General features: G+C 42.4%; 2 protein-coding genes and 1 pseudogene across 14 annotated transcripts in view; 2 read left to right on the forward strand and 1 right to left on the reverse strand.

Moving 5' to 3' along the window:
- The first annotated feature begins 1,220 nt into the window (after positions 1 to 1,220).
- On the forward strand, positions 1,221 to 1,949 carry LOC311617533 (small ribosomal subunit protein eS10-like). Its single transcript, XM_084873887.1, has one exon. The coding sequence runs from the start codon at positions 1,362 to 1,364 to the stop codon at positions 1,932 to 1,934; it is 573 nt and encodes a 190-aa protein (XP_084730013.1). The 5' UTR covers positions 1,221 to 1,361; the 3' UTR covers positions 1,935 to 1,949.
- A 2,902-nt stretch (positions 1,950 to 4,851) lies between these two features.
- Positions 4,852 to 14,457, forward strand: part of ZMYM6 (zinc finger MYM-type containing 6) — a 38,158-nt gene continuing 28,552 nt past the window's right edge. For 5 of the 12 annotated variants that reach the window (XM_084871975.1, XM_084871982.1, XM_084871984.1 and 2 more), the window contains exons 1-4: positions 5,089 to 5,407; positions 6,064 to 6,223; positions 12,055 to 12,136; positions 12,867 to 13,116. In XM_084871975.1, coding sequence (XP_084728101.1) covers positions 6,140 to 6,223; positions 12,055 to 12,136; positions 12,867 to 13,116 — 416 coding nt within the window. In that variant the 5' untranslated portion in view covers positions 5,089 to 5,407; positions 6,064 to 6,139. Of the gene's footprint in view, positions 5,029 to 5,088; positions 5,408 to 5,522; positions 5,613 to 6,063; positions 6,224 to 12,054; positions 12,137 to 12,866; positions 13,117 to 14,457 lie in introns of those variants that run through there. The other 7 variants (XM_084871979.1, XM_084871986.1, XM_084871980.1 and 4 more) reach the window with 6 other exon arrangements.
- Positions 7,264 to 7,711, reverse strand: LOC311616454 (large ribosomal subunit protein eL22-like; annotated as a pseudogene). The gene has a single exon. The product of its transcript is annotated as a large ribosomal subunit protein eL22-like (transcript).

Raw genomic sequence — 14,457 nt, forward strand, 5'->3', positions numbered from 1 at the left:
AAGGATTACAATAAGCATAAGTAACTTTTCATAGTTCACTTAGAATTAAAATTTGGTCACTTCAAGTGGAATTTTACCTTCATATAAGTTCCTTTATCTTCCCTACCTTTTATGTTATAGTTGTCATATGTATTAGAAACATAAAATTCTAATTGTGAAAGTTTGAATTGTAATTTTTGCTATAAACTATCAAATATTTTATTTAAAAAAAATTTTTAAAATTTATATATTTTATTGATTTTTTACAGAGAGGAAGAGAGAGGGATAGAGAGTTAGAAACATTGATGAGAGAGAATCATTGATCAGCTGCCTCTTGTACACCCCCCCACTGGGGATGTGCCTGCAACCAAGGTACATGCCCTTGAGTGGAACTGAACCCGGAACCTTTCAGTTTGCAGGCCGACGTTTATCCACTGAGCCAAACGAGTTTCGGCTCATCATTGATGTTTCTATCTCTCTCTCCCTCTCCCTTCCTCTCTGAAATCAATAAAATATTTTTAAAAAAGAACTCAAGCCGAAACCGGTTTGGCTCGGTGGATAGGCCTGCCCACTAGGGGGAGAGAGAGAGAGAAAGCCTGCCTCACACCTGTGCAGCCTCTTCTGGGTGAGCTAGGCTGTAGCTGCTGAGACCGCAGAGGCCAGTCAGGCTCCCTGTGGGTTTGTGCAGGAGCCAGTTTGCGAGTCTGGCCAGGAGAGAGTGTGCTGCCCACCCAGTGTCCGTGGCCCAGAGGCCCACGCTGAGCTCTGGACCGCCCTTGGGGACTCTGGCGCTGTGACTCAGGCGTATGATGGCACGTGGGGTCCAGCTGGCCCACTTGCTGCCCAGGGCCCAGAGGTCAGCTGGGACCTGCTCTTCCACGCCAGATGCTCATGCTTTGATTGCTAGCTCCGCCTAGGGACTGCACTCATGCATGAATATTATGCACTGGGCCTCTAGTTTCCAAATAAAGCCACATTTTCAGGATTAGGACTGCAGCATATCTTTTTGGAGGACATGATTCAACACAATGAATAACAAATGCTAATTCTCCAAAACACGTGTACAGCTTTAGTGCATACTAAACAAAATCCTAGCTGCTTCTAAAGTTTATAAGGAAAATTTTGTTGCATTTGGCAAGTTGATGCTAAAATTATATGAATATGCAAAGGACCAAGATAAACCAAGATAATCTTGAAGGACATAATGGGAAGGAAAACGTTTTCTCTCAGATAACAAGATTTAGTATAGGAGGTGAGTTCCCGTGGAGTGCGGGCTCCTATCGGCCTCCATCCTGGCCCTGTCGCCGCCGTAGTCGCTGCGCTTCCCCGGAGTTGGAGCGAGGGGACCCCTATCCCACTGCACGCTCGCTCACTTCTGAGTAATGTTGATGCCCAAGAAGAACCGGATCGCCATCTACGAGCTCCTCTTTAAGGAGGGAGTGATGGTGGCCAAGAAGGACGTGCACATGCCGAAGCACCCCGAGCTGGCGGACAAGAACGTGCCCTATCTCCACGTCATGAAGGCCATGCACTCTCTCAAGTCCCGGGGCTACGTGAAGGAGCAGTTTGCCTGGAGACACTTCTGGTACCTGACCAATGAGGGCATCCAGTACCTCCGCGATTACCTCCACCTGCCCCCTGAGATCGTGCCCGCCACGCTGCGCCGCAGCCGGCCTGAGACTGGCCGCCCAAGGCCCAGAGTTCTGGAGGGCGAGCGACCTGCAAGACTCACACGAGGGGAAGCCGACAGAGACACCTACAGACGGAGTGCTGTGCCTCCTGGTGCTGACAAGAAAGCGGAGGCCGGCGCTGGGTCAGCAACCGAATTCCAGTTTAGAGGCGGATTTGGTCGTGGACGTGGTCAGCCACCTCAGTGTTGGACGGATTATTTTGGGTTGAATAAACTTGTGCTCAGAAAAAGAAAAAAAAAAAGATTTAGTATAAAGCTGTCATAGAAATTGAGACAGTGTAATATTTCTGCAGAGAGACAAAAGAAATAGATTATGTATTCCTGAAACAATCCACACTTTTCTAGACAACTATACTATATGCAAAGGCAACAATACAATGCAGTAGGGAAAAGACAGACTTTTTAAAAAATATATATATTTTATTGATTTTTTTACAGAGAGGAAGAGAGAGGGTTAGAGAGTTAGAGACATAGATGAGAAAGAATCATCAACCAGCTGCCTCTTGCACAGCTCCTACTGGGGATGTGCCCACAATCAAGGTACATGCACTTGACCAGAATTGAACCCTGGACCCTTCAGTCCACAGGCTGACGCTCTATCTACTGAGCCAAACCAGTTTCAGCAAGACAGACTTAAAAAAAAAAATAGCACTTAATCAGTTTAACATTCACATGGAAGAAATAAATCTGACTTACCTCACACCATACACAAAACCCAACTTTAGGTTGTAGATCTATGCAAGAAAGACAAAGTAATAACAGTTCCAGAAATTAGTAAGAACGTTTGATGGGAAAACATTTTTGAACATTTACAAGAAGCACTGAGCATAAAGGTCTTTTATGTTCATTAAAAGACACCAATAGCCATGACCTGTGTTGGTCAGTGGTTAGAGCATCATCCTGAGCACCAATTCCTGTCAAAGGCATGTACCTGGGTTGCAGGTTCAATCCCCAGTGGAGAGCACGTGTGGGTGTCAGGCAAGCAATTGATGAGCCTCTCTCACATAGAGGTTTATCTCTCTTTTTCTTCTTCCATTCTCTCTAAAAATCAATGGGGAAAAATATCCTCAGATGAGGATTAACAGCAACAACGAAAGACACCAATAATAGGCCCTGGACAGGTAGTTCAGTTGGTTAGAGCATTGTTCAGATAAGGTTGTAGGTTCCATGACCAGTTAGGGCACAATGAATGCATAAATAAGTAAACAATAAATTGATGTTTCTTTCTCTCTCCCTCTCTCTCTCAAGTCAATAAGTAAAATTTAAAAAGACAAAAATAATAAAGTGGAAAGGCTGTCCATGAGCGGGAGAAGATAATTGCAATACATATGTATATTCAACAAAGGAATCATATCCAGAATATATATCCATAAAAAGTTGGCAGATAATCCAACACAAAAATAGGTCTGAGACTTGAATAGGCACTTCATAAAAGAGGATATCCAGATATTAAAAAACATGCAAATGGCCCTAGCTGGTTTGGCTCAGTGGAGAGAGCATTGGCTTGCAGACTGAAGGGTCCAAGGTTCGATTCCAGTCAAGGGCACATACCGGGGTTGTGGGCTCAATCTCCAGTATGGGGCATGCAGGAGGCAGCCAATCAAGGATTCTCTTTCATCATTGATATCTCTATCTCTTTCTTCCTCTCTGAAGTCAATAAAAATATATTTAAAAAACAACAACATGAAAATGGACTCAACTTCATTTGTAATCTGGGAAATCCAAATTAAAACCATAATCAAATACCACTATACCCCCACCAGAATGATTAAAATTAAAAAGATATAATGGTACAGTAATAGTTATTGGCCAGGATGTGGGGCAACTGGAACTCTATTACATGGTTGGTGAAGTGCAAACTGAAACCACCACTTTCTTAAATTGTTTAAGCTCACCAATACCGGTTTGGCTCAGTGGATAGAGCGTCGGCCTGGGGGTGAAAGGTCCCAGGTTTGATTCCGGTCAAGGGCATGTACCGTGGTTGTGGGCACATCCACGGTGGAGGGTGTGCAGGAGGCAGCTGATCGATGATTCTCTCTCATTGATGTTTCTAACTCTCTATCCCTCTCTCTTCCGCTCTGTGAAAAATCAATAAAAAAAAAAAATGTTATTTGAGCTCTGGACAGTGTAGCTAGATTGGGCTCTAGTGCACCAAATGGTTGCTAGCAGGCTCCATCCCGCTAGGGGGCGTGTGAGAGGCAATCCATCACATGGGTGTTTCTCTATCTCCCGCTTCCTTCCTCTCTCTCTAAAAATAAATAAATAAATAAATAATAATAAATAAAAAATAAAAAAATCAATTAAAGATCTTTTTAAAAAATTGTTTGACATTATCCAGTTAAGTTATATAAATACATAACAAGCAATTTCGCTACTAGGTATAAAATTACCATATGTGCCACAAAATACAGAAATACTCACAGCAACATGATTCCTTATAGCTAAAAATTGGAGACACGTCAAATGTCCATCAATAGTAGGAGGTTCAATTACATCATATTTCTAAAATGGAATTTAACACAGCAGTACAAATGAATGAACGAGACATCACAAATCACAGATGTATCTCCAAAACAATGTTGAATTAAAAAATACCAAATCCTGACTTTGTACAACTTAATTTCTTCATTTACATCTCCCAGATAAAAATTTGGCCCTGGCCGGTTTGGCTCAGTGGATAGAGCTTCGGTCTGAAGGGTCCCAGGTTCGATTCCAGTCAAGGTCTTGGTTGGGGGCACATCCTCAGTGGGGGGTGTGCAGGAGGCAGCTGATCAATGTTTCTTTCTCATGGGTGTTTCTAAATCTCTATCCCTCTCCCTTCCTCTCTGTAAAAAAATCAATAAAAATAAAAAAAAATTTGTACCTCTTCTTGGATTGTGGTGAAGACTAAGGAATGACGCATGTCAAGTGCTTAGCAGGCTCTTGGCTTAATAAATTCCAGCTATTTTTTTATTATGATGTTCTCCTAGGAGGCCCTTTCTGGAAATGAGCGTCAGAGAATGGTGCAGAGCACTTATGAAGTCGTCTAACGCCCCTAACACCCCCCCACCTCATCCTCCCCAGTTCCTGCCTCTACCTTTTCACAATTGGGTCTTGGTCTCTTTAAGAAGGCAGCCATCCCTGAGGAAAGAGGAATGCTGGGAAGAGCCACTAAGCTCGGGACTAGAGCATGATGGGAAAACGGGGGGCGGGGCCTCGACGAGGAAAGCATCTGTCCGCGAGCCGGCCCGTGGGACTGCACTGGGTCGCGCGGAAGAATTCCAGTAAGAGGGCATAATTCTCGTCCCGGCGCGGGTTTCTAGGATCCGACCACTGCTCCTCCGGCCGGGGCTGCCCGGCAGGCGAGGGGCGGCCCGGAGGTGAGCGCGTCTGGCGGTGGCCGGAGGGACTGCGCGGGGAGGGGTCACACCATGTGACGGGGCGGGAACCGGCGGGGGCGGGGCCGGGCGGACGCGGACGCGGGTTGCGCCGCGGGGAATGACACGCTTTCGCGGGACGCGTTCGCTCCCGCCCATTCGGCGGTGCCGAGTTTGTAGTCGGTGACGCGCGTGGGAACTCTTGGTGGGGGACTAGAGTTTCGGGGCGAAGGCGATGCTCGACGGAGAGAAGCGCGCTCCTCGATTGGTCGTATGGTGGCCGGGAGCCCGAAGTTCTCACCTCTCCCTGAGCACCGGCTTTTAAACCCGGCGCCCCTTCCGAGCCTGGCTGGGCTCCCAGGATAAAGACAGCTGTGTGGAGGTACCTTTTGCCTCAGGCTTCCTACATCCTGTTCACTACATTTGCTACCAAATCTACCAAAAGGAGGAGGAGGAAAGTCCGCCGAATGGCTAATAGAATTATTTTTTGTTTACAGGACGGGGAAGGGGAATCAGAGCTCAGAGGGTCTCATTCCTAGGCATGGCACCCATGGAGACCTTGAAAAGCGCAGGGGGTCCCCCTTTAAGTAAGGAGTACCTACCTATTCACTAGTGATAGCATCTCAGTCCAAGGAGTGGGGCCCTCGTAGAGGCCTCCAGGGAAGGATGAGTTAGAGGTGGGGGAGGGGAGCTCAGTGGTGCCCCACTTTCAGAAATAAAAGCCGAGGCGGATCTCCAAGTACTAATTCTCATGGAGTTAGGAACTATTGGAATCATTTCTCTTGGTAACTTCTTCCTATGTCTTGGTTTGCAGGTCTGATTCCCTCTGCAACTTTCAAAATATAAAAGACCAGAGTGCTTGTCTTTAAAGATATTAGGGAGGTGGGAGGATAGAGTTACCAGGCCCCAGAAAAGTTAGTTTTTCAAATGCTCAAATCTAAAGCCTTGTGCTCAACACAAAACTTTTAATATAAAAACGAAGAAAAGAAAAAAAAAAAAAGATTAACCTGAGTACCAATTCTTTATGTTGTGTTTTAGGAGCCCAGCTATCTATTACTACCAAGAAGAAATATATTAGTTTACCCTGGAGAATTCCTTTATATAAATAATTGGGATGAAAGAACCTTTGGATGGTGTATGTGGCAAAGCAATGGCACCACAGCAGGACACAATTAAAGAGGAACCTGACAATGTTCAAGTAAGCATTTCATTTCACTTAAAAAAATTTTTTTTAATTCCTTCTTTTCTATCTGGTGAATTCAAATTTTTAGTTAGGCAATTTCTAGCTTGTATAATACATTAAAATGACCCAAACTGATTTTTTTTCCTCATTGGATGAGTAAATTAGTTTTTCTGCTCTTTGAATGAAAAAAAGATCTTAGCTGAAACCTGTTTGGCTCAGTGGTAGAGCGTCCGTCTGTGGACTGAAAGGTCCTGGGTTCGATTCCGGTCAAGGGCATGTATGTTGGCTGCACTGGGACTGCACTGGGTCGCGCGGAAGAATTCCAGTGAGAGGGAATAATTCTGGTCCCGGCGCGGGTTTCTAGGGTCCGACCACTGCTCCTCCGGCCGGGGCTGCCCGGCAGGCGAGGGGCGGCCCGGAGGTGAGCGCTTCTGGCGGTGGCCGGAGGGACTGCGCGGGGAGGGAATAATTCTGGTGTGCAGGAGACTGCTGGTCCGATGTTTCTCTCTCATCGATGTTTCTGGCTCTCTATCTCTCTCCCTTCCTCTCTGTAAAAAATCAATAAAATATATTTAAAAAAAGAAGAAAAAAGATCTTAGTATCTGTATGATATTTCATTTTGTAAAAAGGAAGTAGTATATGTTATAATTTTTCCGTGCTTGGAGTATCTTTTAAAATATATATATATATATATATATATATATATATATATATATATGTGTGTGTGTGTGTGTGTGTATATATATATGTGTGTGTGTGTGTATATATATATGTGTATATATATATTTATTAATTTTAAAAAATATATTTTATTGATTTTTTACAGAGAGGAAGGGAGAGAGATAGTTAGAAATATCCATGAGAGAGAATCATTGATCAGCTGCATCTTGCACGCCCCCTTCCGGGGATGTGTCTGCAACCAATGTACATGCCCTTGACCAAAATCGAACCTGGGACCCTTCAGTCTGCAGGCTGACGCTCTATCCACTGAGCCAAACCAGTTTCAGCAATATTTAATTTAATTAATTAATTTATTTATTTAATTATTATTTTTTTGCTTCCCAAGTTTTATTCAAGAACTCATACAAAATTTGCCAGATAAATGAGCTTTAATCCTCATCTTCCTCCTCCTCTTCATCCTGGTTTATCTGGAAGTAACTCAATTCGTAACTCTCTGCTGTTAGCAACTACGCGCAACCAGTCCCGTAGGTTATTCTTCTTCAGATATTTTTTGGTGAGATTATTTCAAATACCTTTTGGAAAAAGGCACCTTAGACAGTGATCTTACTCTTGCTTCTCTCAATGGTTACACCCCCTCTGCCGAGATTCCCAGCTTTTCCGTTCACTTTGATTCTCTTCTGAAGAAACTGCTCAAAGTTGGCAGCATCCATGATTCCATCTTCTACGGGGTGGGTGCAGTCCAGCGTAAACTTCAGAACCTGCTTCTTTTTTTTGCCCACCTTCGCCACGAGCTTTTTCATGGGAGCCATGGCAGCCGCGGAGGCAGAAGGCAGTTTCGGCAATATTTTATTAATTTTTTAAAGAGAGAAAGGGGGAGGGATAGAGAGTTAAAAACATCGATGAGAGAGAAACATCCTTCTGGGGATGTGCCCACAACCAAGGTACATGCCCTTGACCAGAATCGAACCTGGGACTCTTGAGTCTAAAGGTTGACCTCTATCCACTGAGCCAAACTGGTTAGGGCTGGAGTACCTTTTTAAAAAAAAATTCTTTCGTATCTGATAGAAGTTTGCTTTTATTTATTCTCTCAGTATTATGGCCTATTCTATGCTAGGGGATCCAGGAAGTCATCAAAGTCAGTAGGGGAGACAGATTTTACACAAATAATTGGTCAAATAACATATATAATTGTAAATTATGACAAGTTCTCCAAAAGAAAAGCATAAAATAGGGAATCTGACCTAGTTTTGGTTGGGGGCAGAGGCAGAGGCTGAGTAGGAAAGGCTACCAGGGGGAAGGGTTTGTGAGCACAAATTTGTGTACCAGGCCTCTAGTGAAAATAATAATGATAGCTAATATTTATTTATTTATTTATTTTTAATATATTTTATTGTTTTTGTACAGAGAGGAAGGGAGAGAGATAGAGAGTTAGAAACATCGATGAGAGAGAGTCATCGATCAGCTGCCTCTTGCACACCCCTACTGGGGACCTGCCCGCAACCAAGGTACATGCCCTTGACCGGAATCGAACCCGGGACCCTTCAGTCCCCAAGCCGACGCTCTATCCATTGAGCCAAACCGGTCCCGGCTGATAGCTAATATTTTTATCATGCTTAACTTTTGCCTAACTGTAAGGCATCATGCTACAAATTTTGTTGATATTAAATCATTTATCCTCCATAATGGGCTTACAGGTTAGATAATATATAGATAAGAAAGTTGAAACTAAAGAAGATTAAATAACTTGTCTGAGCCAACATCACATCTGTTTCTGTCTCCTGTCAGAACCTAGAGTCTCCTCTGTTTGCTATGTTGACTGTGCTGGCCGTTGAGTGTATAGACATGGAAAAACAAATATGGTCCCTGTCCATAGTGGACATGATCCTTCCAGTTAAGAGTGTGTGTGTGTGTGTGTGTGTGTGTGTGTGTGTGTGCACGCGAACAGGTTAGAAGGAAGGGTGTTGGTTGGGCGTTGTCCAGTGCACCTGAAAGGTTGCTGATTCCATTCCTGTTCAGGGCACATGCCCAGATTGTGGCTCCATCTCCAGTAGGGGGTTGTGCATGAGGCAGCTGATGGATGTTTCACTCTCACATTGATCTTTTTCTCCTTCCCTCTCCCTTTCTTTCTTTTTGAAAAAAAAGAAAAAAAAAAGAAAAAAAGAATAAAGACAGTCTTTTATAAAGATAAGTTATATGTATTTTTAGAGTACTGGAGGGAGAATCCAAGATGGCTGCTCGGGTAGGCAACTAGCCGCAGCCGCACACAACAATTTTAATAAAATACAACTAAAATATAAAATGGACATTACCCAGAACTACAGGAAAGTCGACTGACTGGAAATCCTACAACAAGAAGCAAGGAGAAAACCAGAAGGAAGCACGGAGGAGCTGTAAAAGCCTAAGGTACGGAGACACGCGGCGCACGCGGAGAGGACGGAGCCGGAGAGGAGGGAGGCCGAGTGCCTGGCGGGCGTTCCCAAGCGGGAAGGAGAGAAAACTCCGACTGTGCTGGGCCCCTGACTGCTCTGAACCCCAGTTCTGGGCCAGACCCCGGGGACTCAGGCTCAGCCATAGGGAGCTGGGCTGTAAGTCGGAACCCCGGGGTAGCGGAGAAAGGAGGTCCCGGAGGCGCGCACACTGCCCCCAGAGAAGGGACGGTTGGCTGTGCCGCGGGATTGCCCTGACGGGAAGGAGACTGGGGCTCCAGACTGCTGTGAACGCCACCTCCAACTCCACTTCCAACTGAACTGAACCCCAATACCGGGCTCATTGTGGGAGAGCATTGACTGTTTGGCAGCAGGCGAAAACCGAGGGCACCTTTCTCTCAGAGGCGCCGGCAGCGAGCACTGAAGGACCTGCATAGGGCGGAGCTGACGGAAGCCAAAGCTGCAGGCTCCACCCTGAAACCCCGTCCCATCTGTAACTGCGAAATGCGACAACAAAATAGATCACAAACGAAAGAAATGGAGGACAAAAAGCGTCTGGATATAGAGTTCAAATCTACGCTTATAAGGTTTTTCAAGAATTTCCTAGAAAAGATGGATAAGGCCTATGAGGATATGAAAAGAGACCATCAAGAAATGATAAGGGAACAACAAGAAATAAAGAATACATTGTCTGAAATAAAAAATATTCTACAGAGTCCTAAAAACAGAAGGGAAGATCGCAAGAATCAAGTCAAAGATTTGGAACATAAAGAGCCAGAAGACACTCCTCCACAGAAGCTAGAAGGCAAGAGAATCCAGAAAATTGAAGATAATGTAAGAAACCTCTGGGACAACTTCAAGCGAACCAACATCAGAATTATGGGGGTTCCAGAAGATGAGAGAGAGCAAGATATCGAAAACATACTGAAAGAAATAGTGACAGAAAACTTCCCCCACCTGGTGAAAGAATTTGACTTACAAGTCCAGGAAGTGCACAGAACTCCAAACAAAAGGAATCCAAAGAGGACCACACCGAGACACATCATTATTAAAATTCCAAGAGCAAAAGATAAAGAGAGAATATTAAAAGAAGCAAGAGCAAAGAAGGTAGTAACTTATAAAGGAGCACCTATACGATTGTCAGCTGACTTCTCAACAGAAACCATGCAGGCCAGAAGGGAATGGCAAGAAATATTCAAGGTGATGAATAGCAAGAACCTACAGCCAAAAATAAGCTACCCAGCGAAGCTATCACTCAGAATCGAAGGCCAGATAAAGAGCTTCACTAATAAAAAAAAGCTAAAGGAGTTCATCACCACCAAACCAGAATTATATGAATTGCTGAAGGGGGTTCTTTCAGAAGAGAAAGTAAACAAAGATAAAAATTATGAACAACAAATACGTAATTATCAACAAGTGAATCTAAAAACCAAGGAAATTAAAAAAATCTGATGAACAATATTAACTGTTGAATATAATAGAATCAGAGGTATGGAAGGGGAGTGAACTGACGATTCTTGGGGAAAAGGGGAGAGGGGGGCGTGGGAAGAGACTGAACATAAACTGTGCACCTATGGATGAGGACAATGGGGAGAGGGGAAAGGGCAGAGGGTGGGGTGGGAACCTGGTGGAACAGAGCAATGGTGGGGGGGAGGGGAAGGAACATTTGTAATAATATGAAAAATAAAAACTTATTAAAAAAAAAAAAGTTATATGTATTTTTAAATGTTTGTTTCATGATTATATTTTATTTTATTTTTACTTTTTTAGCTTTTTATTTTAAAAATTTCTTTAAGGTATCACATATTTGTCCTCATCCCCCATTCTTATCCCCCACCCCTTCCCATGCATACCCCCACCCCCTGTTGTCCTTGACCACTGGTTAGGCTCATATGTATGCACATAATATATTTTATTTTATTTTTTTACATTTTTTAAATTAAATTATTATTTGTGTACACATTTTAACATTGGCCATCCCACCTCCCATACATACCCTCCCTCCCCAGAGTTTTGTGTCCATTGGTTGTACTTATATGCATGTATACAAGTCCTTCGGTTGATCTGTTATCTCCCCCAGATCTCCCTACCCTCCCCACTGTAATTTGACAGTCTGCTTGTTGTTTTACTGTCTCTATTATATATCTATCTTTTGGTTCATCAGTTTATAATGTTCTTTATTATCCATAAGTGAGTGAGGTCATGTGGTATTTCTTTTTCATTGACTGGCTTATTTCAATATTTTATTTTTAAGTGTTTAAAAATATGTTAAGGGTAAATCTGATTTGGACTGTGATGATTTTACACATAACGAGCAGAAACTCTTGTGTCTTTTCTGCTAACAGATACGACAGCATGTAAATGTCTTGGCTAAAATTACTATAATTTTACAAACTCTAAATTATTCAGATTAACTTAATTTATTGTTCCCTTATAAACACAACCTAAGAGAAGAATAGTGCTCAGCAGGGAAAAGCTGTGTATTACTCCTGTATATGAAGGTTACCTTTGAAAAGTAGATACAACCATTATGAAAGATTTTCCAGTTCTGAAAGATCCTTTTCGTAAAGATTAACTCTATTTTAATAACTTGTAAATTTTTACTTTTGAGGTAGTTGTGAAGGTGATTACAATTAGAATATAGAAAAGATGCATAGACAGAATTAGGTTTTTCTTGTATTTCTAGTTTACTTAGATACTAAAACTATATTTATTTCTCTCTTTTTTTTCTCCTTTAAGGAGTATGGACATGCCCCAAATCCAAAAACTCAAAGTGAATTGAAAATTAATGCTGTGTTTTCAATTAGTGGAATTCCTCTTGGTAAGCAACAAAATGGCAAAAGTTAATTATAATGAATATTTATTGTATTCTGACGAGTAGAATTTGGGAAAGCATCTCATATAAGTTTTTTCTTCCTAAAGACAAAGCAATGCTTTCACACTGAGTAACTGGTCTTGACAAAGCAGTGTTTTCACTCTGAGTAGCTGGTCTATATATTATTGATTTCAGAGAGAAAGGGAGTGGGAGAGAGAGATGGAAACACCAATGATGAGAGATAATCATTGTTTGGCTGCCCCTTTCAGCCCCACACTGGGAATCGAGCTCAAACCGGGGCATATGCCCTGACCAGGAATCAAACCATGACTTCCTAGTTCATGAGTCAATGTCCAGCCATTGAGCCAAACCAGCCGGGCTTGACCAGCATTTTAAAAGTGGAATAGAATAAGATTACTAATATATCAGATACTACATATAGTAAAGAAACATTATTTCCTGAAACTACTATGTCAGTTATTAAATTATATTCACACCTGCACATTAAATTATATTCACACCTGCACATATACATGCATGTACATATGTGCTGGGTTATAATGTAAAATGTGGTTTTTACTATGGGTCATGGGTTTAGAAAGCTTGAAATCCCCTGGAGTGCTTACTGCCTCCTTTATATTGGGATTTAAGACTGAAGGAATTGTCCTAAAAATAGAGAACGTTATGTGTTCATATTGATACTAAAACTTTTCTTTTTGTTTTTTGTTTTTAATAGCCCAACAGTTGACCCCAGGCTTTCAGTTTCCTCTTGCATCAACTGGCCCAAATAGATTGCTTCCTTCAGTTCCAGCTATAGCTTTGCAGGCTGTTTGCTCTGGTTGTAAAAAAATGCTTTGTAAGGGGCAAAATGCATATCACAAGACAGGATCTACTCAGCTCTTTTGCTCTACACGGTGCATCACCAGATATTCTTCACCTGCCTGCCCACCACCTCCTCCCAAGAAGACCTGCACAAACTGCTCAAAGTATAAAATTTTTATTACATCTTTGTACCTTTTTTAGTGTGCATCCTATAGGCTTGGTGCATGGATTCGTGCACTAGTGGGGTCCCTCAGCCTGGCCTGTGCCCTCTCGCAATCTGGGACCCCTTGGGGATGTAACAGTGCATGAAGGGGCAGGTGGCTGGGGCCAGGTGCCGCGCTACTCCCGCTCATCTGGGCCCCCCTGCACCTGCTGTCGCTACCACTGCTCCGTAGCACTGCCATGGAGTGGGAGAGGCTCCCGCCACCGCGGCTGCACTGGACAGCTGTGAGCAGCACTCCCACTGTGGGAGCTCACTGACCATCTGGGGCAGCTCCTGCATTGAGCATCTGCCCCCTGCTGGTCAGTGCACATCACTGACTGGTCTCTCAGTCATGACAGTCGCTTAAGCTTTTATTTATATAGATAGTTTATTTCAAACATGCTTTTGCTACTTTAAATCTCTTTAGCTCATTTTTTTGGAAATAACTTTTTAGTTATAACGTTTTTGTAACATTAAAGAAATGATTTGGTATTCAAAATATTGCCTAAGCCAGTTTTTTAATCTCTTTCAATTTAAATTTTACTATGGAAAGAAATAATGAGCAATTTGTGGGAATTGTAGGGTCATTCATATATCCTGTAATCAGACAACCGCCATTCAAAATTATTTATTTTGAATGTTACTGAAGTATAAGATAAAGTAATAGCATTCACATTAAAATAGTATGTGAAAATTATTTAATTCATTAACTTTTAGTGGCCACAAATATAACGTGTTTATTTCTAAAAAAAAATCCTAGTGAACTTTTGTTGGGAATCATTGTTGCTTCAAATAATGTATAGATTCAGAAAGAGAAAGGAAAGTCACAAACTTTTTAAAAATATATATATACATATATATTATTGATTTTTTTACAAAGAGGAAGGGAGAGGGAGAGAAACTTAGAAATATCGATGAGAGAGAAACATCAATCAGCTGCCTTCTGCACACCACCCCTTGGGGATGTGCCCACAACCAAGGTACATGCCCTTGACCAGATTCAAACTTGGGACCCTTGAGTCTGCAGGCTGACACTCTATCCACTGAGCCAAACCAGTCAGGCCCAAAAAAACTTCTACCTTAGTATATTTGAAGAATTTGGCATGTTTTGCCTATTTCTCTGGTAATATAATTATAGTGTATTGTCAGTAGTTTCTAAGAGCAAGAAAAGTTAAGAGCTTGGTTTTAGATCATGGCTCTATTACTTATTAACTGTACGACCTTGGTCTAGATATTTTTTTTTCTTTTTAAAAAAAATTTAAATTCTTTATTGTTTAAGACATGAGTCTCCTTTTCCCCTCAT

Source organism: Pipistrellus hanaki (genome assembly GCF_964339955.1).
Source record: "Pipistrellus hanaki genome assembly, chromosome: 2".
NCBI lineage: Eukaryota > Metazoa > Chordata > Mammalia > Chiroptera > Vespertilionidae > Pipistrellus > Pipistrellus hanaki.

What these genes read in the sequence shown, in the direction of transcription:
- LOC311617533 (XM_084873887.1), top strand. Translation starts at nt 1,362, where the DNA reads ATGTTGATGCCCAAGAAGAACCGGATCGCCATCTACGAGCTCCTCTTT.